At 40.2% G+C, this 25,768-nt stretch overlaps 1 protein-coding gene across 1 annotated transcript; it reads left to right on the top strand.

The window, feature by feature from the left end:
- Positions 1-18,696: 18,696 nt before the first annotated feature.
- GCNT3 (glucosaminyl (N-acetyl) transferase 3, mucin type) lies at positions 18,697-23,027 on the top strand. Its single transcript, XM_054642219.2, has 2 exons — positions 18,697-18,800; positions 20,704-23,027. Exon 2 carries the CDS (start codon positions 20,935-20,937, stop codon positions 22,216-22,218), a length of 1,284 nt encoding a protein of 427 aa, XP_054498194.2. The 5' UTR covers positions 18,697-18,800; positions 20,704-20,934; the 3' UTR covers positions 22,219-23,027.
- Positions 23,028-25,768: the final 2,741 nt, after the last annotated feature.

Here is a 25,768-nt window from a genome sequence, read left to right as displayed (position 1 = left end):
AATGTAACATGAATTTACCTGTCTGAATGAGGAAGACTGAACCTTTCATTAGTCAAATAACCTTCCTCACAATTATCAAGCAAAACAGAATCATCAGCTAGTTTAGTACCACAGATGAATTTGGGTAGAGAAAACAGATGCAGTAATTATCTCTAGCAGATCCCCTGTGAGCTTCCTATGGGCCACTGCCATTTGCTGTGTGTCTTATGCCCATAAACCAGAAGCAGTGCAATGTCCCTGCAGGGAGTTTGGTCTCTGCAGTAAATCATGAAGGAGTAGAATTTAGATAATAGTTCCTTTCATCACTATTCCAATCTGAAATAGAGCCTAATAATGAATTAATTCCAGCAATTTATGGTATTTTTATATTTTTAGACACAACTTGCCAGTGAGATATTCAAATCGTGGAAAGACAAACAGCTACTTCAGCAGGCCTACACTTGCACTGTGTGCAAAAAACCCTACAGATCATACTGAGGTCAGCATTATGCTTTACAAAATCTGCGATTTCCTTCTTTTTTACAGTGGTAAAGGTAGAAATAGAAAAGAAACCTCATTCATCTACATATGTATATACACAATTAACCTACTGTTAAACCAAAGCCACTCATTTTGCAAGAACTGTACAGAAGCCAAAGTCCAGGTACAAAAATAACAACTCCAACATTTATCCATGTGAATCAGTAGTCTTAAAATTTCAATATAACACATTTATCCAATTCCCTGTTATCAGCAAAGGTGGCCACCTCTGTTTAAACTAAAGAAAAATAGGAGAAATCAGAAAGCTACCTCACCAAAATGTTTAAAAGCAGATAATTAGACCCATGTATATAACCATTAGAGAGACAAAACCCTGCCAATAGCAGGCAATTCAGATCAGATTTCAAAACAACTGCTTCAAGGTAAATTTCGTTATAAGCATCACCAAGAGGAAAGATATGCAATAACACAAAACCCCTTGTAAACATTCCAGAAAAAAGAATTCAGCTGAAGCCAAAGGAATTGAGCTGCCTGGAACTCATTTTAAATCAGAATTCCCCCTCATCCCTTTTCTGTTTTTATTTCTTAGGTGCAATTTAAAATAATAATAAAAAGAAAATATAGCCTTCAGATGTATACTGGCAGCTCTGCTTTGGACAGGTAGCACTTTATGGTCTCTTCAGCGTCTTTACTGAGATATTACTACAAACAAATGGCAGATTTCCAGACAGTAAATTGCTTTTATTTCCACTTACCTCATCAGCAATAGCATACTCTCTACTCTTCCTAGAAGATAGTTTTCTGCTGTTTATGTTGCTCTTTTTGCCCCTGGAGTGGGGGCCACCCAGGTCTCTTAACCTGAGAACTCTTTGTTGGGTCTTTGCAATGACTTGAATTTGGCACTGTCAAGTTCTTCCCCTGGCTCTTTAGCACTACAAATCCAACCCAAGCTTACCAGACCTGCAGCCTGATCACAGTCTCAATCTAGCATTTCAGAGATTTACTGTCACCTATGGAACAATTCCATAATTTGCTAAATCTTCAATTCTGTGATTAAGTAATCCTGACTTTGCAGGCCATCTTTAAGGAAGATCTCTAGTCAATACTTTTGAGGCAGCAGTCTTCAAACTCCTTTTTCCTATAATGTTCTAGGGGTGCACTGTGAGGCACCTCACAGAAATGGAACATTTCAGCCCAAAGTGTGTCAAAGGTATTTCCCAGTGGCAATCACAGCAGGGAAATTCTTCCTCTCCCACAGGCTGCAGTGCTGGATTTGTGCTGACTGCCACAAGCCCTGTCTGTGCTTAGTGAAATGAATTCAGGAGAACTTCACTGAAGTGACCTGAGGTAATGCTCTGATTGGGGAGGGTCTCACTGTAACAGCTGCCTTGACCAGGACCACAATCATAACAAACATGCACTTCTGAAGGGAGCAGAGGCCATTTTGTAGGGCTGTCAATGGAAGGAAACTGTACTCGGCCATTAAGTAAGAAAACAGAAAGAAGAAACAGACTCTTGGATTGGTTGTGTGCTTTCTCCCAGTATTATGTGGGGTAAGATTCAGCTCTCTGAAGCAGCACCATCCAGGACATTTTATGTTCCCCAAGGATAGTTACTAGGGCTGAGAATGACTTATCAGAGTTACAGCTCTCTGCCAGGATTAAGGAGTTCCATAAAGGAGAAGAAAGAAAGAAGGAAGAAAGGTGTTCTGTCAGTTTGGATTGCTTCAGGCACATGCTGCTCTAACAAGGCAGGAAATGTCCTGTGTAATCTCTAAGCATGGCTCAGCTGAAAACACTGTGAGGGAACCTAACAGCAGCAAATGCAAAGTAAACAAGCTACTGGTGTTGAAGAAAAATATTAAAATATTTTAAAAGGTAAGTGACCTGTGACTATTATATAGACCTTTCTGGGACACTATGCTAGCTGCTTAAGTACATTTTGTAAGAGTGTAACAACTGGCAAGTAAAACTGTATTTGAAGAAAAGTAGATGGAAGAGAACTTCATCCAAACCAAGTTGTTAAAATAGTCTTTTTCTTATTTCACGTGAAAAGCCTGTGTTAGAACTTCTAAGTCGATCTGAGGCAATCCATGATAGAATTTCTAAATTTTTAAATGTATTTTCCTTTCTAAAAGTAGCTTGAAGTAGCAAAAAACCAAAACAAAACAAAAACCCCAAGACGTAGAGTCAACTATTTCAACATTGGGGATAGCGGGGGAGGAATAAATCCATTTCTCAACTTAAAAGTTTACAGGTTTGATAGTTTTATTCCCCTCCCCCCAATTCTAGTTCCAATAATATTGCTAATAAATAGATAGTTGCTTATTTAAAAGCACTCTCAGATTATGACTGCATGAATCTCAACTATATAGCACAGTCTTTCTGTATAAACACCAGTCTTGTTTCTCCCTTAGGAAATTTTTCTCAAAATTATACTTTATTATTTAAATGAGAGGTATAAAAATGTGACACAAAATGTAAAATGGTATTGGGAAATGGCTGGAGAACAGTTGCTTTGCTCTTTAGCTTCTACCTTCAGAATGGAAATCTGAAGCAAAGAAAGATTGACTCATAATAGCAGTTAATGAATATATAAGTAGGCTGCAATTAATTAAGTAGATATGCTGCTTTTTAAAACTTCCCTTCTGTATTACAGTCTTCCTTCTTATCTCAGTTTGCTCAGTCCAACTCTTCTGACAGCTATTGACAGCAACAGCCAAAAAATACCCCAGGTCTTCCTACAGAAACCCTACCAATACTGACTGCTAAATCCAGTGGTGCATGTCAATTTGATGACTCATGCCTCTTATTTCATTTTAATCCCCTTTCCTTTCATGTTGATGAACTGAAGTTGTACAGTTTCATTTCAGCCTTCTCCCCTGCCTCTCCCCATGTACCTAAGACTAAGTAGGACAAGCAGAAAAGCCCCCACTGGCTGTCACTGGCAGCACTTGTGCTGTTGTGATAGCAGCCTTTAACAATTTATAGTCTCTAAAGCTTCAATAGAAGGAACAGAGGAACAGCTCTCAGTAATGCCACTCTGCTTGCCACAGAGTAATAGGATTTAAGATAGAATTAGCCTGTTTTCTCTTTCCTTTTGCTTTCTTCCCTACAATGCTGAAGTCTGTAGAAATGAGAAGAACGGCCACATTTCCATTTTGAGTAGTGCACTAAACAGAACCAAAATAGACATACAAATAGGACTGAAGAGCTTGATATTTGTGATATTTTTACTTTCCTGCTCGAACAGAGTAACTGCACTTGTGGCTATGATTAAGGCTGTTATTCTAGGTGACCATACCAGATTGTTTGTTCATTAATAATTTAAAGGTTATACCAGTTTGTCTTACCATGTGTTTTGGCAGAGACTGGAACTCTGCTTGGACAGATATTTCTATTACACATTTCTATTAAGCATCTGCAGCTGCCTCCAACTTAACTTGGGTTTGGATACTTAAACACGGGGATTTGAACTCTGTGTGCAAGCAGGCCTCTGAAATACACACTATTCTTAAAGAGGAAAAAAAAAAAAAAACCCAAACAAAAAAGTAAACCCTAAAGGTCCTAGAAATTATGGTACCTCTTTCAGGACTAGTAGTGCTAAACCAACTCCTATACACAGCTCTAATTTAAGAAGTGGTGGGATCTAAAAATTTACTCTCATGCTGATTGATATTCCTTGACATTTGTGAACTTACACCTACAAATGGGCAAAGCTACAACAGTAACATGAACACAGTTCTCATTCATCCAAACAAACGTGAGAGGGTAAAACTGAGTCTGTGACATACTAGACTGTGGTATGTGTTTCCCAAAGCTAACCAAAGCTGGTCTAGGCACTTTGACATTTATGAATTTATACTTCCCACTCTCAGTCCTTACTCAATTATCTGGATATACAGCCACCTACACTAAGCAGGTCATGGGTGAATGGGTGAATGTGAGAGATAAGAGCATTTCTTAACAGAAAATTGGGGTATTTGGTTTTGTGAAATACTATTTACAATACAGTTAGTGTCTGAAAACCAAATTAATTCCAGTTTTGCTTTTTTACTATGCAGCAATGAAAAACAACTAAATTCTGAAAATGTCAGGTAATTGTCAAGTTATATTTAACTACCACGTTTCACTTGTAAGGAAACATCAATTTGAATAAACAGATGGTGTTGCTATGGGGTTGCCATCACAAGTAAAAGCACACATTTAACTCTGAAAATGGCAGATACAAAGGACAAGAAAATTATATGCAATGTTGGGCATTTCTAAAAGCAAACTATGGTTATTCTAAATCTTTGCTTCATTTCTGCACTCAATAACAGTGTCTTACTGTTATGATGACTTGATTCCTAAGAACTAAATAAGAATTAATAACATTAATAATATTAATAATATTAATCCTCAAATAATATCAGAAGTATTTGAAACTCTAGTTCCATTGCTCCCTGCCCTGAAATCCCTGGGAAAGCAAATCTACAATTTTGGTTACTTCCTCAAATCATTTAGGTAGCTGGGAGTCTATTGAAAATAGATTGTTGTGCTATTTCAGGATCAAGGATGCCATTGGCCAGCTAATGGACTTAGTCAATGTTACTTCAATGTTGGAAGAGAGATTTTTCAAAAGCTCTCAAAATAAAGAAATGTGTAGAGTATTTGAGTTCCTCCAAAGAAATGCAAAGGGAAGGCCTGTTTAGATATTTATGATGCCTGACATTACTTGTATCAGGAGTTGAACTTTACTAAAACTGGACATCATGTTAGGAGAGAGGCACTGTTTTATTTCCAATAATTGCTCTAAAACTACAACAACTAGACATTTTTCCAGACTTCAATGGGACTTTCATAGGTTTAAACACTCAAATAACATGAAATTATATAATTTAAACATTCAAATAATTTCAACATTCAAATTCCAAGTTAGTACCAAGAGGAATGAAAAGGGAAGCATGGACAATTTTATCAGCTGCTTATGTAAGTTAATAATTGCTCAAGAATGCTGTAGATAATGTTGACACTATACTTGCGGATTACTTTGAGATTTAGAAAGTGGTTGGTTGTTAGATTTCATTTTGGCCTTGTTGGTATTTCACTCAAATACACATAATAAAAAATTAAGTATAACCAATCTATTCAGCAATATATAATAGAGCGTTTCCACAAACTACTTCTGATATGTAGAAAAGACTGTGATTATTATTTATTTCATAATTTCCCAGTGCACTAACACAAGGATAGGCCTGCAGGAAAAGTTTCTCCCTTGAAAATATTACCACCAGCATATCACTGCACTACTGTCTAGGAAAGAATAAAATATAGCAAACAGGAAAATTCCATTACTGACACAATGGCCTCTTCATATTTCAATGTCAGAATCTTAATGAAATTTAAGACAATTTATAGCATTTTATGTACAACCACAAACAAGTCAACAGAAGTGTGGAATCACTGAGCAAAATGAGAGCACAAAAGAAAACTGTAACAAATTAAACTGAATTCTAAAAAGACTACTGAAGTATTGATGGCGACCACATTTAAAGTGTGATACAGTAAGATCAAAATGTCATGTATTACACTGGACAGAGGTAAATATGCTTTCCCTGTTTACAACAAATATACAGCGAGAAAACTTACCTACCTTCCTACAGATACCACACAAATCACAATTCAAAAGCTAAAATTCTGGGTTTGTTCAGGAACAGAAGTTTCTATTGATTAAAACCGGAAAATTGTCTTTCTGCACTTAGTAAACATCCAGTGCTAATGGTAAAGATGGGACGTTTTTCCTTCAGTACCAAGTATCACAAGCTTGGCAACAGCCATTCCCACTTTCAGGGGTATTTCCTTTCTAAGGTATAATTGTTAGATTCTTACTACCTGAGAGAGAAGGTACCGTAAACCATTCCAATTCACAGGTAGAAAGGACCTGGCTCAGTCCTTAGTCTGTCTAAGGACCCTGGGCAGAACAAATCCCCAGAGCAAGTTGCCCATCACGTTTGTTTTCATTCCTCCTTTCATGCTCTTTTGTAGAATTATGAGCTGCCCTGTGGACTCCTTCCTTCACAGTGAGATGTAATGCACTTTATTTGCATTACACCTGGCAGCAATTACAAAGCTTTTATATTTAAATGATAATTAAAAGAGTGTGGGCATAAATAGCTGCATGTAAGTAGAACCTTGCCAGATCCAGATTTATCTCTATGCAGAAGTACTAATGCAGCATCTTTTGAAGCCATAAGTATTACAATGGAGATCAAGCAGCACAATCACCAGTTCCAGTGAGTTCATTGTGCCCAGTATGTAATTATCTTTCCAACGTGCTGCAGATCATTACCACTAACCAGAGATTAGCACCCATAACATTTTATCCAAAAAAATTAAGCATGCACACAGCTTCAGTCTATCTGCAAAACCAAAGCTGTCCAGGAAATTATAAATAAACGGATTTATGTGCTGTATCTATGATACTGTAAATAGCATGTTATTGTAGTAGGTATAAACTACCTTAGAGCATTCAGCCAGGAGTTGGTTTGTGAAGTTTTTAAAATTCTTACAGCAAAGAAAGAAGCAGCACCCTAGAAAAAGCAGCTTAACTTCAGTCACCAAGTTAATGAATGCATGCAAATTGAGATTCCTCCCCACTCCTCTCAGAGGCAACACTTCCTGCTCTTGCAATTTTATCATGACTCTCACTATTTTTAGTGCTTTGCTTAGAGTCTGCTACTGGAATCATGTCTGAGACTCAGCATTAATTTTAAAATAAAACATTTCCACTCCCCTGCATCCTGAGAAAAGCTTGAAAGTGTGAAACGACTGCAGCCTACAGGCTAAAAAACTAGAAATAATACAAGAAATTCTGGGTGGGTTTTGTTTTGTTCTTTAAAAAGCTCACAATATCTAAACTGATTGCCTGAGTGGCAGGAGCTAGATAATGCATTGATTCCTCATGGCTGACTGTTCCTCAGAATCTTCCCAGAGCAGATGTAAGGCACATCAGCAATTTTACATGGAAGAAAATATTCGGTGCCACTGTCACTGCTCTTTCTATGCAGGGGATATTCTTACTGTTCAGAGTACCGATACAGCTTCTCTTAAAAGTCATACTTTGAAAGAGAACATTTGGCCTTTTGAACTAAAAAGAAATATTATTTTGTACACAAAGTGCTCTTGGTTTCTCTTCTCTGAAAGCTAACTCTTCTGCAACTAAGAGCATTTTGCTTAAGACAATAAACTAAACAGTTATCTGCAAGAAACATGTAAACACATGTTAAGGAATATAACATCAGGCCTCTTAGGGGAGAGATGATGCTTAATATTTGCTTTTACACATCAACTTGTTTTTAATTATACATGCAGTTTGCATCTAAAATAGAAAGTTAAACAGATTATCTGCTTTTATCGTAGGTGATTTAGAGGCTTTTTTGAAAAGGTACCGCTAGATGGTGCAAGAGTTTAAATAATTCATAAATGCACAGCTAGTCCCCTGCCTCTTCCCCGCCCCAGCAACACCTAGAGACAACTTAGCACTGCCAAGCAAACAGAGCTTCTGTGATTTGTATTTGGCAAAATTGCTGACTTTAGCCCTAGAGGCAATAACTCACTCCCTCCTTTGGTATTTCTTTCAAAGAGGAGGAAGTATTTGGTCGTCTGAGGGAAAACTGGTCCCTAAATGGCTGTGACCTCCCTAAGGCTCTGGGACCTGGGAGTTCTGGGAGGAGGGAAGTGACCGACCACTGCAGATCAGAGTGGACAGAATGCTGCTCTTGATCTCGAGAAAAGGCAAATTCAGCTCCCTCATCTGCTGGACAGACTAACTCAGCAAACCCAAAAAACTAGTCTCAACCTCATTGCACCTCAGTTCTCATCTGGAAATAAGTTCATGGAGTGTTTGTTAGCACTTCCAACCTCAGAGGGATGCTGAGAGGAAAAATACATTTTTAAATTATGCCATGTTCCAAAACAGTGAAGTGTTATAGTATATATATGATGCCTTTACTGGTGGTGAAGAATGACTGGATTTTTATTTTAGTAATTTTGGTTAAACATTTAACAAGAGTAGCAGGAACCATTCATTACAAATTAAGTTAAACTGACACGTTGTCATCTTATTGCAGGGGTTCCATACTGTTGTCTCCTTATCACAAAAATTCCAAACCTTCCTGGTGTTTCTCATGGGCAGCTCCTCAGAGCACTGACTCTTCTTCACAAAGGAGCCACCTCACTTCAGTTCCCTTCTCAAGGGGCCACCCCACCCTTTTATAGCACTCTTCTTCTCATTGGTTCAGCTGTGGCCTGGTAAAGGCAGGCCTGCTCCTAATCTTTGATAATTGGCCCAGCTGCAACTCCTTAGGGGTAAGATTACTTTCTACACTATCATTATTTTCTTATATTCTGTCCCCCTACAGTGATATATAAAGCAAAATGTCTTCTCCAGTTCTACATGCACAGCATAGGAAGATGTGAGCTTACTTTGTTCATGACCAGCAGAACTAGAAACCTAATGTGTGCACTATTCCAAGAAATATTTTTTTAATGATCATCAGTAATGGGATTATAACCAAAGTTTTGCATAGTATACATTGAAGCCTATAAGAATAAGGAAGTGTTGGATAGGTAACACTGGGAGTAAGTCATGTAGACAAGGTAAATTTTCTATCAGGCAGTAGACGTCAAAGAGACTATTTAATTATCCAGGCCTGCGAGATAACACATGGAAAGCACACGCCTTCATTGCACAGGAAAGAAACCTCCACCCAGCCACAGCTACCCACCAGGTGAACCTAAAAACCCCCCAAAGCCAAACAAAAACCTGCTGAGTAACACACACCTACTGGGAGATTGTGACTAATACATTAATAACTAAGACCTGAAAACCAAGATAGCTGAGAAGATTCTTCTCACTCTGAATACATTCATGGGATAAAATTTCCCAGGAGATGACAGGACTTGTGACTTTCATTATAGGAAAGAACATTTCTTGGATATGTGTTATACATTTAGCTGTCAAGCCTTTTACTGTTCTAAACAAAACCCCACAAAATCAGTCATCAAGTCTGTAACTCTGCCAGATTAGCAAAGAGAAACTGAACTGACAGTGTCAGAAAGGTATGACATGATTTACCAGGAATCCAACTGCCCAGAAGGGATACCAAATGTACCCTTTTCCCCTTGCACTGCACTGAACAGAATTGTGTAGTAAATATGCCAACAATTTAAAAACAAACATGAACAGAGCTGTTAAGAAATAGAGTGGAAGTCCTACAATAATCAAGAAATATGATTATTGATGGAAGAAAATGAAGAGCAATAATCTAGTTACAGTCAAATATTTTTCTCATACACCATATAAATTCTTTATACAATGGAATAAGGCAGCTATATAATAACTAAATAGCTTGAACAATGATGTAGCCTCTTTGGGTTGACAGTATTCCCACAGGAAGTAGAAGAAAATCTTTTCACCTGAGGATGAGCAGAAGCCACAAATCAATAATGAGGGCACATCTGCACTACAAGGCATTTCCCAGCACACCACGTGGTCTGTGGCACTGTGAAAGTCCTGTACCACCACACCAGCAGAACTGCTGGCCTGTACTGAGAGCAGCTCATCCTGAAATGCCACCCCCTTAAGTGCCATAGGGAGAGCTGACCTAACCACATATTTCCATGCTGGCAAAATTATGTTTACAGTGGAGGGTTTGCTAAGACAGGTATTTTGCCAGGCCAAGTCTAAACTTAAATCCCCACAAATGCAACTACCCATTGGTTGTATGGCTATTGAAATGCCACCTTCAATATCTCCATCTCAGGGTACTGCCTTGGGCAACTCCCTAGCTCAGCACACTTGACTTCCTCTGGAGGACAAAGTCATTTCAGCAAGATCTGTCCTTTGTAAGACTCCTCACATCTAAACTGGGTGAGAATCCTGTTCTATTCCCTTCCTTTTCCTTTCCTAACAAAGCTCTTCCACTTGGTTGCAAATTTGGCCTCCATCCTCTTTGTTCCAATGCTGCTGCAGACAGGGGCAGAGCAGGGGACAGGTTGAAGAGAAACAAGGAACAAGGGCCTCCAACCCACTCTGAATCCCAGCATCAGCTAGCCCCAAAATCTGCTGTGGGAAAGTCACCTTGGTTGCCCTGTGAGCATGACTGCTGGCAGCTCTCTTTTGAAGTCAGGCTGTTAATTTCATTATCAGCCTCCAAGTGACAGAATTTTAGCTTAATTTCTCCGCCACAGGATGATGCTTGTGGCCATTCTGGACAACAGCAGGGATATAGGTGACCCAGCCTTGCAACCTTAGAGAAGCTGTGTCAGAGAGCATTGCATGACAAACTCCAGGTCAACCCACAAGGAATTACATACAGCACACTAAAACAAATAGAGGCCAGGCTGTGGCACTTATGCTTTTCCTGGATCCTCCCATCCTGAGAACAAACACAAGACAGCAGGGGAAAAAAAAAATCTGACAGATAAGCTGCTCTTGAGAAATCTGCTGGCTAAGGTGAAGCTGTCACAAAAGCAAACAAGGAAAGACTGAAGACAAGACACAATTTCCATGCCAGCTTTGCCCAAGGCTGAAAAGAACTGTGACAAGCCACAGAAGAAGAGAAAATGGCCCCAGGCTGCATCAGGGGAGGTTTAGACTGTGACAACCAAAAGTGTGGTCAAGCACAAGAACAGGCTCCCCAGGAAAGTGGTTGAGTGACCAGCCCTAGAGATAAAAGACTGAATGTGGACAGTAAAAGTGAGATGTGGCACTTTTGGACATGGTTTAGTGGTGGACTGAGCAGTACTGGGCTGACAGTTGGACCTAGTGGTCTCAAAGGCCTTTTCCAAGCTAAACAATTCTATGATTGTGCAATAGAGACTACACCAGCTTCTGTAGGAGGCAGATTTTCAAAGCATGTATTGTATATCCAGTGCTCTGATAAAGTTCATAGGTCCTAGTCAGGGAAGATACTAAGTGCACATTTTTCAGCAGATCTTATATATTCGCAGACTTGATCCCTCTGGGTGCCCAAGAACATTCATGAGCTAAAATGCCAATCTAAATGAGGAAGATTAGCTTTATGATTAAGGTTTATGTACTCACATGGCACCTCATACTGTAGAAGAGATTACATAGAGAAAATATTTAACTTAGGAAAAACCCTGTCAGACACGGAACATCACTTCCACAAAAGGAGTACAAAAATGAAGATCAAAAATTTACATTACATTGCTTTAAACCAAAGCAAAGTCTAAAAATGAAAACGAATCTTATTCCCAGGCTAGCACTCTGAACATCCTTGTCTTCTCTGAAGCAGGAACAGTCTCTCCTCTTTTTGCTTACATTATTTCTTTATTGTTAGAGTAATAGTGCTGGAAGAACACTGAAATATATGCCCAGATTCTATTCAAACTGCACCTTTTCTCAAAGTATTAAATTCTGCGAAATATGTAGGCTAATTGAAAGATGGCATGACCAAAATTTATGTCATTAACTAGGATGAAGCAAGGTCAGACAACATGGCTAAAGAAATTATCTGAAAAGCAGTTTTTCTTTTAATCAAAAAATTACAACTTCTAGATTGTCTAAAAGTTCAGATTTCATCTACATACAGGCACATTTGTGTTGTACTGGTCACTAATGTGAACTTGGAACAGTTATCTAAGTAAACATCAGAAGAGGCAACTGAAAGTGTTCCCTTTTCTCTCTCACACACACAAACACACTTTTTCCTTTTTAATCCAAAAGTTTTCTATTTTCTAATAAAAAGCACCACAAAGTATAAAAAAAAAAAGCATGGAAAGAACTGAATGAATGCATAATTTGTCTGGAAAATTACTTCATTTTAGCTATTCTAGTAACTTTAAAAGAATTATTACCCAAGAATAGGCAAAAACTGATGAGCTCCCATTAAAAGAATTTCTAGTGTATTCCTTTCTGGAGTTTAGGTAAATTCTTGTGGAAGTAAGTATGAGGACTGCAGAGAAAAGACAGTCTGTTGTCCCTGTCTCACGCCTTTAAGAAAAGCTTATGTGACTCTGACTTCTAGGTCACTGAAATGATCTGATAGAGAGAAGAGAGTAAGTGGAAATCTTGACTCTTTTCTGATATGCCTGCTCTCATTACTCAGCCATCCTGCTAGCCGTGACAAGGGAGCTCAGAGCAAGCAGGGCCATCCCTCCTTTAACCACCAGGTGAGTGGGCTTATTGCATCCAAAAAGGTGCTAAGCTAAAAGCCATGGTGTTCTTTAGGAAGGAGACATTGAGTTATTCTTGCATTACTAAGCAGGCACTTGCCCAAGAACATTGTATTCACATATTTTAAAAACATAAAACTCATTCTGTAGTAATTTATGATTCTGCAAGGTGACAAAAACAACTTTGTTCATTTCATAAAATGAATTTAAAATCTACAGGAGAAAAGACAGCTGATATTGCTTGAACAACATACATGTTTGTATACAGCAAAACAAATAGTTTTTAACTTAAAAAGATTAAGTTAACTTTGTCACCATTACTTTGTGATTTGATTCAAAAACAGTGCTGCACAAACCAAATAAAACCACACAGAACCTGTAATGTTTGAGGAGAGTTTTGACACAAAATTGTTCTTTCTTTCTAACCAGCAGTACTGGTCTTGGTGATTATTTTAGTCATGTTTATTTATTTTTCCTCTTGAGAAAAACAACTTCCTTTTCTTTTTGCTTCCAGTAGCACTAACCTATATATACCCATTAAAACACATTCTGTGTCTCAGTAGGATAGAGATTTGGACAGATGGGAGTATCTGTATATAGGAAACAGTAATTTCTAGCTGAGGGAGACTCTTCAAGGATATACAAAAGGTAACAGGCAATGTGCTATACATACCTTCAGTGTCAGAGGCAGTGTCTAGTCCCAACATTCACTGGGAAACAGAACAGGATTTGTTACTATGGATGAAAGTTCTCCCTCACAATGCCTTGGTGTTGATACTGCTCAGCTCCTCACCGGAAACCATTGACAAGCTATAAAGAAGCATAAGGAGTAATTAGTTGACATTTAACTAATAAGACACATACAGCTTTTTCACCATAAAAGAGTGTAATTCTATCAACTATCATACGGGACACTGCTCAGAAGAGGCATATTATCTTTATATGTAAACAATATAAATATAATTAACTTGAAGTTCAGAATTAGTTACTGGCAGAATGTCTCACGCTCATTATTTGAATCATCTGCTGGAAACAATAGAAGAATTTGAAATACAGTTGAACTCTTCACCCAGAGTTGAACAACAGGCCTAGTCAATGGAATTTAGCCAGTTCCCTGAGCTGTAAATTAACTCCAATTTTGTTAGAAACACAAGGTGAGAGTGGAAAAGTATTAGAGGCAGATCCTGCAATATACTGGATTTGCCAGATCCTCTGCCAGCTGTCAGAGAGAAGGTGTTGCTGATGCACCCAGTAATTTGGCAAGGCTATATCTGCTTCAAGTGCTTGTCTAATTTAGTCCCACTGTTAGGCCATTCAGTTGGTGATGAGGGTTTCAGAGTCCAGCACTGCACTCTGGCAATTTTTCATGGATTCTGAAGTTGAAAAGAAAAGCAAACAATGCTGAGATGACTCTGAAATACAGAGGAATTGCTTTTTACAAGTATGACATGCTTCAAGTGTTCTTTTTTAGGTGACTTGAAAGCAAAGAGTTGCTTGGGTTTGGTTGTTTTTCAGTTGTTTTTTTTTTTTCTTTTCCTGAAGACTTCTATCCTCCCTTCATCTTTACTCACCTTGCGCTAAAAATGCTGGAGTTGCAAAGTGGGACTTGTGCACTTTGCAGGTATTATTTACATCTGCAGCTGAAACTTGGCACTCCATCTAGAATGCTTTTGACCCCATTGGCAGTTTTAAGCATACACAAAGTATTAGTACTGAACAAAGTTGATGGCCTGAGATAATCCCAAATTAATCATTAATGGAAGCTCCAAACACAGCTGGAAACCAAAACATTGGACAAGCAATTTAAACCAATCCTCTTACGGAGAAAGGAAAGAAAAATGGACTTCTACCATCATCCTAGAAAAGATAATAATTTGTTCAGTCTTACTTAGAAAACTCTATGGACTACCAAGTATTTAGCATTTGTTCTGGGTTTTTAGTACCTTGTTTCAAACAAGAATTTTCCTAACCCAGTTTTCAGGTCACCACACCTGTTATGGAGGTAATAGAAGCATGGAATTCTTTGGGTTCAAAAGGCAAAACTACCCAGATAATAATGCCAAAACTACCCAGACTGTAGCACAGGGTATCCTCCTGTGTGTGAAGGTTTTCCCTCTTTTTTGGTGAAGAGAGTTTAATCTGTGATGTGTATTTTTTATTCAAATGAACATAACAACAAACACCACATTTCCTGACCCAATTCTTTTCTACATGTTAAATATTCACACTAGTGAGTATATATGTGCCTGTCAAGTCTTAGCAGTAAAGAGACACAGCCATATTGCTGGTCAGATTTACAGTTCCAGTTACACTAACACTCATATAAGAAAAAAATATAAATATATCTTTAAAAAAGGAAACAAACCACCAAGCAGTTGATTGCCAATACTCTGCATTTCCTCCTGCCCATTAGCTTTAGCAATGGTAGCTAACACCTTGTGTCAGCAGCAGGTGGACAATGCCATCTGTATTCTAGGAATTCTGTCCCACACTGGCACAGCACAGGGTATCCTGCCACAGTATCAGTCAGGATTTACACATCAGTGCTGGGATCTCGCCATTTTAAATGTGGAACAGTGTAGCCCTTTTTGCTGTATCATTTCCAAGTGGTTTCCAGGAGATCCATGAACCATAACCTTCCTGAAATAAAGGAACATTAGTGCTCTTAAAGAACACCTTGTTTCAGTATGGAATCTATTGTTTGCTGAAATATACCCTTGCAAAGGGTGGTAGTTTTCTTGGCATTCTTTTTTTAGCTTTGTTTTTTGTAAGTTTGCCTGGGGAAGATGGGAGAGAAGAGCAGTTCCAACTTACTAGCTTGGTTGAATCCAGTCTTTATTGGATTGTCCAATAAGTGTTTATTGTCCAATAAGTGTTCCACAATTAGTCAAATACATATTTTACAAACATTCTAACTTTTTATGCACTAGCATTTGGCAAAATCTTTCTAGCCTAACCATTTTTATATATACACCTCAGGAGTCTGATATGGTTTTAGTGACAATTCCAGTGGTTTTTCTCTGAAACAACCCACAAAATTTCATCTCAGTTGTGACTAAGAAAAATGATCTGAATATTTTTTAACTGAAAATATATTTTATAGTACCACGTCACTCTTCTGCAAGTTGCCTAATAACTAGAGATGCAAATATTCAAATAGTTATTTTTATTTCATAATCATAAAGACATTGGCTCTATGAATTTCAATTGCCAACAGAGTCCAGAGATGAAGTGATTAATAGCTACTTGTGACAACAGCAAAATTGCTTTAAAAAGGTGGGTGAAATGTCCTGGAAACAGCTATTCACAACAGCAGCATTAGACAATACTGAAGTAATCTAAAGACCAGCAAATCACTGAAACACTCTCATTCAGGTATATGGGCTATTCTAACAAGAGAAGTTAAGACACTGCACATTTTTAGCTAATATCAGAGCAAAGTTGAGCTCAAAGGTTCAGGTAAAAACTATGAAATTATCTGTTTGAAGTAAAACACAAATACACTTCTCTTCTTCCTCTCCATCTGATTTCAATGAGAGAGTGCGTCAATTCACACACTCCCACTCAGATTTATTGTCATTGTTATATAAGCTGGACTTTTAACACCCTCACCACTGAAACACAGAAGAAGTAGAAAAAAAGACTTCATCCAAATCTCGGACTGAAAATAACATGAAGAGAGGGACATGCCAGTGTTGTGTCTTTATAAGACTAAACTACTACTCCCCTCCCACTGTTAAATTTGTAATTAAGGTGTTTTACCATAGGCCTATATTTTGGTACTCCTTCAAAGTACACTATTTGCCTAAAACAAGTGCCAAAACCATGGAGAATGGCATCACTTTATAGGCAGAAAATGCATGCCAGAAGGTTAGAAACTATTGGGGTTTTCGGCTTGTTTTGGGGGTTTTTGTGTTGTATATTTTTTAGTAAGAATAGTAAGTAGAAATACATATGCCAATCTTTGATTTACTGACATCTAGCACTACACCATAACCAGCTTTGTTCACGAAGATAAGCTCAGTCATGCTCATTTGCACACACTGAGGATCATGACCTTCAGTCAGCTAAATCAATATTTTAGTCTTTGGACAGTAAATGCTCCTCAAAACCCATCTCCTTCTTTGGCCCCCTCTGCAGGGGCAGGACACAACAGCACTTCATAGGTGCCCAAAGAAAGATGCAATTGCTGTCTGCTGCATCAGCACCACAGATGCAGCACAAAACTGTTCCAGAATACAGATCCACATACTGAGGTAGTGACTACTGGGAGGTGGGATGCTCAAATACCTCAGTGGTTCTAGACCTCAGCTGTTTAGCTGCTGTACAGAAAGCTTCTTTTTTGCTGTTGCAAACTTTTTCCCTGGAGATAGTTACAGCAGTGTGAAAACATCACAGACAAGCTGTAGAGACATGTTATAAGCATGAAAAGAATGAAACAATAAGCAATAAAAACCTTCAGGATTTTCTCTGACATAAGTGCAGCTAGTGTTCCTTCTAGCTTTGTACTAGGAAGCAGAAGTGTCAAGTGTATAAGGGAATTCTAAAGGATGAAAACATAAAGCAAATAGATCACCTGAAATAAGGAAAAAATGGTACTACAATCCCCACAACAGCATTCTCCCCTAAAAAGTAATTACATATTGACTTTTGCTGTGAATGTATGGCAGAAAAAGTAGGGCGCTCAAACTATTATGAAATACTTGGGCTTCTTTACAGGATTGCAGCCAGAAGAAGGGCAGAACGTGGCAAGAACTTCAGACAGAATTGAATAGCCCACAACAACAGTTCCAGATGACAATCACCTTTCCCCAATTGATTCCTTGTCCTTCCCTTGTAATGCATTCTATGAGTGTGAAGGTAAGGAGCGCTCTGTGTGAACCCTCCAAGCATTGAAGGAAAATTTACTGAACTCAGCATTAACTATTCAGCAACTGGATCAAGTCCCAGTCCAAAGTATTCTTAGCCAGCTGTGGGACATTCAAGGGCGACTGTCACAGCACATGTCACCAGTACCTGTCACCAGCAGTTGAGAGGGCCATAATACACAGCATCCCCATACAATTCCAGAGAGCTTCGGCCCATACAGAGTAACATTGGAAGGCTTCAAGCATCTGCCCATAAAGAGTAACAGCATGTCACTTCAGAAGGCTGTCAGCATCTGCTCTTCAGCCCAACCTTTTACACCCCTCATGCTGATGCATTGCCCCTGGGTGCCCTCTGCTCCCTTTGGTGGTTGCTCAGTGCCCCTGGGCACTCCATGGCTCATTGCTGGCAGTGCTGCTCACCTGCTGCTCACAGCTGCACCCACTGGGGATGAGGCTGGGCCCCACTCCCAATCACCACAAACTGTGCGCCTACAGGCAACCAGACCAGGTTGTAGGTCTAAACATATTCAAATATTTCTGGGCAGCCACAGAGACATGAAAGCAACAATCTCCATGATACAGAGGCTTTGGACATGATCTGTGTGTCAGCCATCACTCTGTGCATGTGTCTGTGTACTGTGGCAGACTCTCTACTTGTGACCAAATCGAACTGCACAGAACATTGAAAAATTGATAAAAGTTCTACCACAGCACAGAAACACCTAAAGTTCAGAATACTATTTAGACAGCTGAAAACAAGGCAAGAAACAAAACTAACATGCTTTTAAGGGTAAAAGACAAAAACCTTTCTCAGTAACATTTGTGTCTATTTCAGGAAGTTCCTTATCTCTTAAGAAATAACCTCTCAAATAGGACAGTTATGATGGGGTTTTCATTGTGGGAAATGCACAAAATCCATTCTTTTTGGTTCTTTATTCCTGCAGCCCTGACCTCCTCTATCATCTGTCTAAAAGAGTTTTGTTTTCTGTTTTGTTTATATTTCCCATGATGTATGAAGCAACCCTTTTGTAGAAACAATGCAGCATGAGCTAATGCATTTATGATCCCCAGTATCACTGTGTTTTCTTTGTGTTACGTCCTTCAAGAAAAAAACAGGTTTTCTTCCCCCAGGACACAGTTCAGCTCACAGTGCTGGCCACCACAGTCAGAAACAGTGCCAGTCTTAAGAGTGGTTTAAAGGAAATTCTTTTAAATATCTTTACCAGCATCATCCTATTTATTTGTCTGTCTCTTCAGCAATCTGTATAAGGTGAGTAATGCCTTGTCCCTATTTTGCTTTGTTATACAAAATGTAACTGAGGAAACTCATTATACCTTATGAGCAGTGTTCAGCTGTTGTGTAAAATTTCAAGTAGCCAATACTACCCTATAGACTATACGTCAATTATGATCATCTGCTTTGGCTTTTTTCTAAGCCATATTCACTTATGCTCTTAGTCCAACAATTTTGTCTTGGATCAAAGCAGAAATGCTCTGACTTCAGTAAAAGTGCACCAGAGGTCCAGAAAGAGCAAAGCAATGAGCCTGCAGCTGTAAGGTGAATAGCATCAGGCAGTGCTCAGTTAAATAACAGGAACTGGTATGCATGCTACAAAAAATATTGTGGCTTGATATTTTACTTACTGCTTTTTACTGGTACCTTTTCATGTCCTTTCTGAATCAAGTTTAGAGGTACTGCATGTACTGCTTTCAAACCATTTTTCACAAACCAGCAATGAAGTAGAACTCAGAAAGGAAAATTAACATCCAACAGTTTCTTCAAAGATGAACTTGACCTCTATCTTGTCATCAAACTGACCCAAGACTGCTTGTGGGCACGCAATCTCAGCAGCTTGTAAAGATAGTTTGAACTGTTAAACAGTACAGGACTGTGACACATAATTCAGTTGAAAATAAATGGAAGCATACAGAAGAGGAAGTCTGTAATCAGACAGTTTCAAGTTTCAAAAAACAGAACCTCCACAAGGTTCATCATGTTAAAGTTTTACAGATAAGGTGTACATATACAATATACTTATATTTGTGTAAGGTTTATTTCTTTTGAAACCTCAATACTTCCTTGTTCACTTCCCATCTTTGCTTTGTTCACTTTCCCACTCTGGAGTATGTGCTAAATACTCCATATAAAAAGAACACTGAACTTCTGGTGTCTTAAGATTCATAATGAGAAAGCTATCACGAAATTTTCCAAATGTTTATTGGTAATTTTAAAATGATAAATCTCAAAACTATAAGCCAAACACAATCCCATGATTTTTAGATAAATATCACAATACCAGCAGAGACAGTTAAAAAAAATCTGAACAGCCAAGAAGATGGAAATGTAATTTATTCTCCATTTCTGACATAGTTCAAAGGAAATTTTTAAAAGATTTTAAAAAGAACAGTTCTTTTGAAAAGAGCCACTACTATTAACACAAATAACATTCCGTATGTGAACACAAATGAAAAAAGTGGAATACAGTGTTTCACAAGAGGATACTGTATCTTACTAAAAGATGTGTACTTGACAGAAAATTACATACAAAGTATACCTAGGAAAAATTTTGCTTAAATAGCAGTCAGTGACACTATCACTAATTTTGCTTAATAATACTTTATTACATAACCAAAAATTAAAGGAAGATCAGAGCCAGCCCCAAGTATTTTTAGGTGTGGGCCTACAAACTAATTTTACAGGCCTCGAGTCAGGTTAGGTATTTCTCACATAACTAACTAATCCAAATAACTCCGGGGAGAGGCAGCAAGCTGATGGGTTTAGGTTACCTATTACCTATAAACCTGTATATAGGTTATAGTTGTATAGATATACACCTATATCTACATGTCTCTGACACCTCACTTATACCACAGAAGTTCAGGTTGTGCAGACCCTTATCTGTTTCAGGAGTCAAACTGTCTGGACTTTGTAACAAACCTGCTGCTTGAAGTTAGTAGAGCCGATAATGCCCACCCCTTCTCCCATCGAAGTTTTCGTAAAGATATTAGCACACATCCTCCCTATCAATCAGAACACTGGAAAAGCAGGTTAGACACCAAAGTACTCTAGTAAATCTTTTTTAAAAGTGCTTTACAGAGCGTCGAATTCTAGAGGAATTTTCCTTGCGTTACGCACTGGACAGGGGTAAGGTGAAATATCATCTTTTAAACAGACACAGAAGATATAGAACCACCCCCAGTGTTGATAAAACCCAACAGAGCCACGCCACGGGGAGGGAGGGAGGGGACTGTTGTTCACCTGCGGTCACACCGGGATCGCCCGGGCACTGCTTCCCCACCTCCCGGAGGCAAGCAGGTGCCCAGCTGCCGGGCAGCTCCGTGCAGCAGCGCCTCGGGCTCCCTCTCGGCAGCGCAGCCCGGAGCGAGGGCAGACCCTGCGCGGGATGCCGATGCCGTGGCGGCAGCGGGCCCCGGCGGCGCGGCGGCGCTGGGCGCTGCTGCTCGGGCCGCTGGCGCTGCTCGCCGCCGCCTTGGCGCTGCGCGGCACCGCCCGCCCCGGCCCCGCCGACCACCCCCGCCTCTACCGGGCGCTGGAGCTCTCCCCCAGCCGCAGCATCAACTGCTCGGGGGTCGTCCGCGGGGACCAGACAGCCATCCAGGAGGCGCAGCTCTACAACCTGGAAGTGGCGAACAGAAGGGCTTCACCGACGCCCGGCGAGTACCTGAACATTACGAGGGACTGCAGAGCCTTCAAGGAGACCCGGCGCTACATCGAGTTCCCGCTCAGCCAGGAGGAGGAGGAGTTCCCCATCGCCTACTCCATGATCATCCACCACAAAATCGACATGTTTGAGCGACTCCTGCGGTCCGTCTACGCCCCCCAGAACGTTTACTGCGTCCATGTAGACAGCAAATCCCCGGCCGCCTTCCAGGAGGCCGTTAGGGCCATTGCTGCCTGCTTCCCCAATGTCTTCGTGGCCAGCCGCCTGGAAAGCGTGGTCTATGCCTCCTGGTCCCGGGTGCAGGCCGACCTCAACTGCATGCAGGATCTCCTGCAGAGCCCTGTGCCATGGCGCTACCTCATCAACACCTGCGGCACCGACTTCCCCATCAAGACCAACGCCGAGATAGTCCGGGCGCTGCAGCTGTTGCAGGGCCAGAACACCATGGAGTCCGAGAGGCCCTCGGCCGCCAAGAAGCAGCGCTGGGAGTATCACCACGAGGTGGGGGAGACCATCTCTCGCACTTCCCAGAAGAAACTGCCCCCACCCCACAGCTACCCCATATTCACGGGCAGCGCCTACAACGCCGTCACGCGGGACTTCGTGCGGTACATCTTCGAGAACCCCACCGCACAAAAGTTCCTTGAGTGGTCCAAGGACAGCTACAGCCCTGACGAGTACGTGTGGGCCACCCTGAACCGCATGCCGGGGGTGCCCGGGGGCACACCCCTCAGCGATAAGTTCCAGCTCTCGGACATGAACGCCCTTCCCCGCCTGGTCAAGTGGGAGTACCTGGAGGGGGACATGAGCAAGGGCGCGCCCTACCCGCCCTGCACCGGCCGCCACCAGCGCTCCATCTGCATCTACGGAGTGGGCGACGTGCCCTGGATGCTGCAGCAACACCATCTCCTGGCCAACAAGTTCGACCCCGAGGTGGACGATGCGGCCGTCCAGTGTCTCGAGGAGTACCTGCGCCACAAGGCCCTGTACGGCCGGGGGCTCTGAGAGGGAGCCGCGGAGACTCTGCCAGAGACTGCTGCCTTCCGTGGGCCACTCCAGCCGACGGCGCCTCGGGGACGGCCGGAGAGGATCCCCCGGGCCCTGAGGGGCCCACGCCTCGGCGCGGCCCCGAGGAGAAGCCTCGCGGGCGGGCGCGGGGCTACGGCCCCGCCGAGGGTCGGACGAACGGACAGACGGACGGGGTGGCCCGGCGGAGGGAAGGCTCAATTCCGTCCTGCTCGGCTCCCGTCCCGCGGGGTCCCCTCACGGGGATTTTTTTTTTAAAAATCTATTCAAGTAACTTTCTTGTAAGTAAACACTCACCTTTACAAATTTAAGGTCTACAGTGGAGAATTAGCATTATACAACGAACATCTGAAGCAATCCCAAACACCAGGCTACATTTAGATGAAGTTATGACTGCAGTCACATGGATCTTTGAAACATTGATTTAAATAGGATGAGAAGATGAAGTAACTGACTGGAAAAGGTGTCATTGCAATTTTGTTAGACATTTTAAAGTGAACTTGGTTGCAAAATAGTGATTTTTAAAATGCCATGGTGATTTCACAGACAACAACAGCAGGTACTGGGAAGAAAAGGTCTCAAACATAAATACCCAATGTATCATTGGGCATTTGTTTAAGAAAAAAGAGCCAATGAATAAAATTACGGATCCAGGGGGGAGCTGTTTCCAACTTACCTAAGCAGGCATTTGCTAAAGAGATTAAAGCTTTATGCTAACCTGATGGTAACATACAAGTTTTTTTAATGGTTTCAGCAGCAAATTCAACATTAAATAGAAATTATCTCCATGTCTAGTTCATTCTTTTAGAATAAACAAAACTTCTCTGGTGACTTAGGGTAAGAACTCAAGTCTCCCACCATAGAAGACTGCATCAAACCACTGCTGCCTAACCTGATTTTGGTTCTTAAAACTCTTCTGCTTACTTTAAATTAATACATGTTAGTTCAAAATGGCAAACTAGTGCCAAGGGGTTCATTGGGGGGCTGCGATACGTTCAGGTTTCTGGACTGAAACAGGCAGAGAAGGGTCACCATGTTTCTAGCTGTGGCAAAGGGTTGTCTTTTTCCCTTAGAAAATGGAGGGAAAATGTGCATATTCCTGGAGATAAAAAAATCCCCATACTTATCAGTTTTAAGAAATTGCATCAAACCCAAATCCATCCATGAAATGGATGTTTGTAAAAACTAAATGATTTATTTCTTAAAGAACAAAGGTGTTTGGAGGGCTGGAAGGAATCCCAGCTTGAAATAGTGAAAGATTATTGAATGAGGGCATTCTCCAGTATTTTGCAAATATACCTGTAGAGAAAGAGACATACTTACAAGTTACTTACAGACTTGTAAGGAATTTTTGTCCCCTTTACTTTGTAAATATGTTTAACTTCTTCAGCTGTTCCTTCTCTCAGAAACATGAAGTATTGCTGGTACACACTGCAATAACAGTGTTTCATTTGTTGCCAGACACAAAAATGTTACAAACGGAGAGACAGACACAAGAATTTACACTGCAAAGTGCCACTTCAAATCTGTTCCATGGTAAGCCTTTTAGCAAAGTCAAAGTATTTTTTTCTTTTAATGTTACTCACTGCAATTTTTGCCCTTCCTGGTTAGACGAGAATCTAAGCATTTATCCAGATTTGAAAGAGTTTGCTCATAGAATGTGAAGACATCAAGAGAAGTCAGCATACCATAAAGCCGGTTTGGTGACTCAGTAGGAGGGACAGCAGTTATCTAGGCAGGATAACACAGCCTAGGCAGCCCCTCCTGTTCAGAGATCACTGTTTTGGATGAAAATGACTGTTTTGGCATTATTACCTGCAGAGGCAAACAACTTGTAAACCTCAACATCCAATTTGCTTGATCCATGGGAAATTTCCTGTTTCTAATGGTGTTACTATCCAGAATTCCCCTCAGATGATTTGGTTGTATAAACAAAGGCTATCTTATGCAAATTTATTTTCAAATCACTTCTTTTAGTAGTGACCTAACTTCTTCTGAAAGAATGAGCCTACTCCCAAATGCTTAAGGTGAACTAAGACAAAAGGATTCTTACAAAGGCATGTTCTCAGCATATCCTCTTTCAAAGACATTAGGAATGTCATATTTATGAGTGCAGTCATACATCAAAACAGTGATATGTCTCTGCCATTAGAAATGGCAGGAAAAACCACCACTCAACTCTAATACAGAACTTTGCCTTCCAGAGATGTCAAAGGATGTTAGAAATCAGATAGCTGGCATCTTAGAAAGTTGGCAACAGAGCACAGAGAAATCCTGTAACTTGCCAGTTAGTTGTAGAACTGAAAAAATAATGAATTTGGAATAGAGTAGGACCAGCCCAAAGTAATAGAATCATATCAGATTATAGGACCACCTCCAAAAATAGGTTAAACCCCATATGAAATTAATCAGTAAAATCATGTGCTGTCCAATTGGAAGCCATATCAGAAATATTAGCTTTGTGTAGTAAAAAATCTACTTCTGACACTTCTGTCTACAATTGTGAACTAAAAACTTGAACTCTAGATAAGCCACCACTTGTTTAAAGAGGTAATATGCTGCAAATTTACCTTTCAAGAAGTGCATGGGAGGCAGATGAAACTATAGTTCTGAGATTTAATAACAGATTTATTTTTCTGGTTTAAACCTGTCTTTATGTTTTATTTCCAACTGCCTTTTACTTTATTTTTACAAGAACAATGTGGCTTATTACATACTTACACAACAAGTCCACAACAGCTCTTTTTAGCTTTAGTTAGGGGGGTTTATTTCCTTCTTGCTTCACATTTGATAGTTTATATGATCACCTCTGAGATGCCCTATAATAAAGAGATGGGTCAATGAAAATTAATTTGGAGGAAAACAAGTAATAAATTCTAAAGGAACAAAAAGTAGACATGAACAATATGAACACAATAAAGGTATCTGCAGTCAAGAGTAAAACTGATTCTGGGAGCAGGGTTAGGTTGTTCTTTTACTTCTCACTGCAAGAGCAGTGACCATTAAATGTTAACTAGCCTCTGTGAACAATATTCCACTTCCTTAAACAATGCAGGTTCTCCTAGCACAAGATACAAACAAAACGTTAGTAATTTACAGATATATTATCTCCTAGTCCATAATGGGTAATCCTAACAAATGCCACTCTAGGTTACAGCAAAGACAAAGTTCACGTCTCCCAGTACACTCTTACTAAAGTAGCATTCTCCTACTTTCCTCCCCACCCCAAGATTTCTGATTACAGAAAAGCAAACCCAGGTCAGCAGGACTTTGACTGAAATCCTACCCCCTAAGCTGCCAAGATCCCTAAACACAAGTATCTGTAACACTCTCCTCTATCTCATTGTGCCTAGTCATCATGCAGAGGTACATAATGTCCTGATTAAACTTGTCTTCTGGAAATTCATCATAAATTCTTCCTCCTCTGCACTTTAAATTTGTGCCTCTCTGATAACATTTGAAGTCAGGTATTGACATCCTTGACTGAGCAAACAGCTTACATCAGATAACATCCTGGTTTGCACACCTA

Source organism: Agelaius phoeniceus, chromosome 13 (genome assembly GCF_051311805.1).
Source record: "Agelaius phoeniceus isolate bAgePho1 chromosome 13, bAgePho1.hap1, whole genome shotgun sequence".
Classification (NCBI taxonomy): domain Eukaryota; kingdom Metazoa; phylum Chordata; class Aves; order Passeriformes; family Icteridae; genus Agelaius; species Agelaius phoeniceus.
The sequence above is the reverse complement of the archived record's forward strand: the minus strand, read 5'-3'. Positions and strand labels throughout refer to the sequence as shown.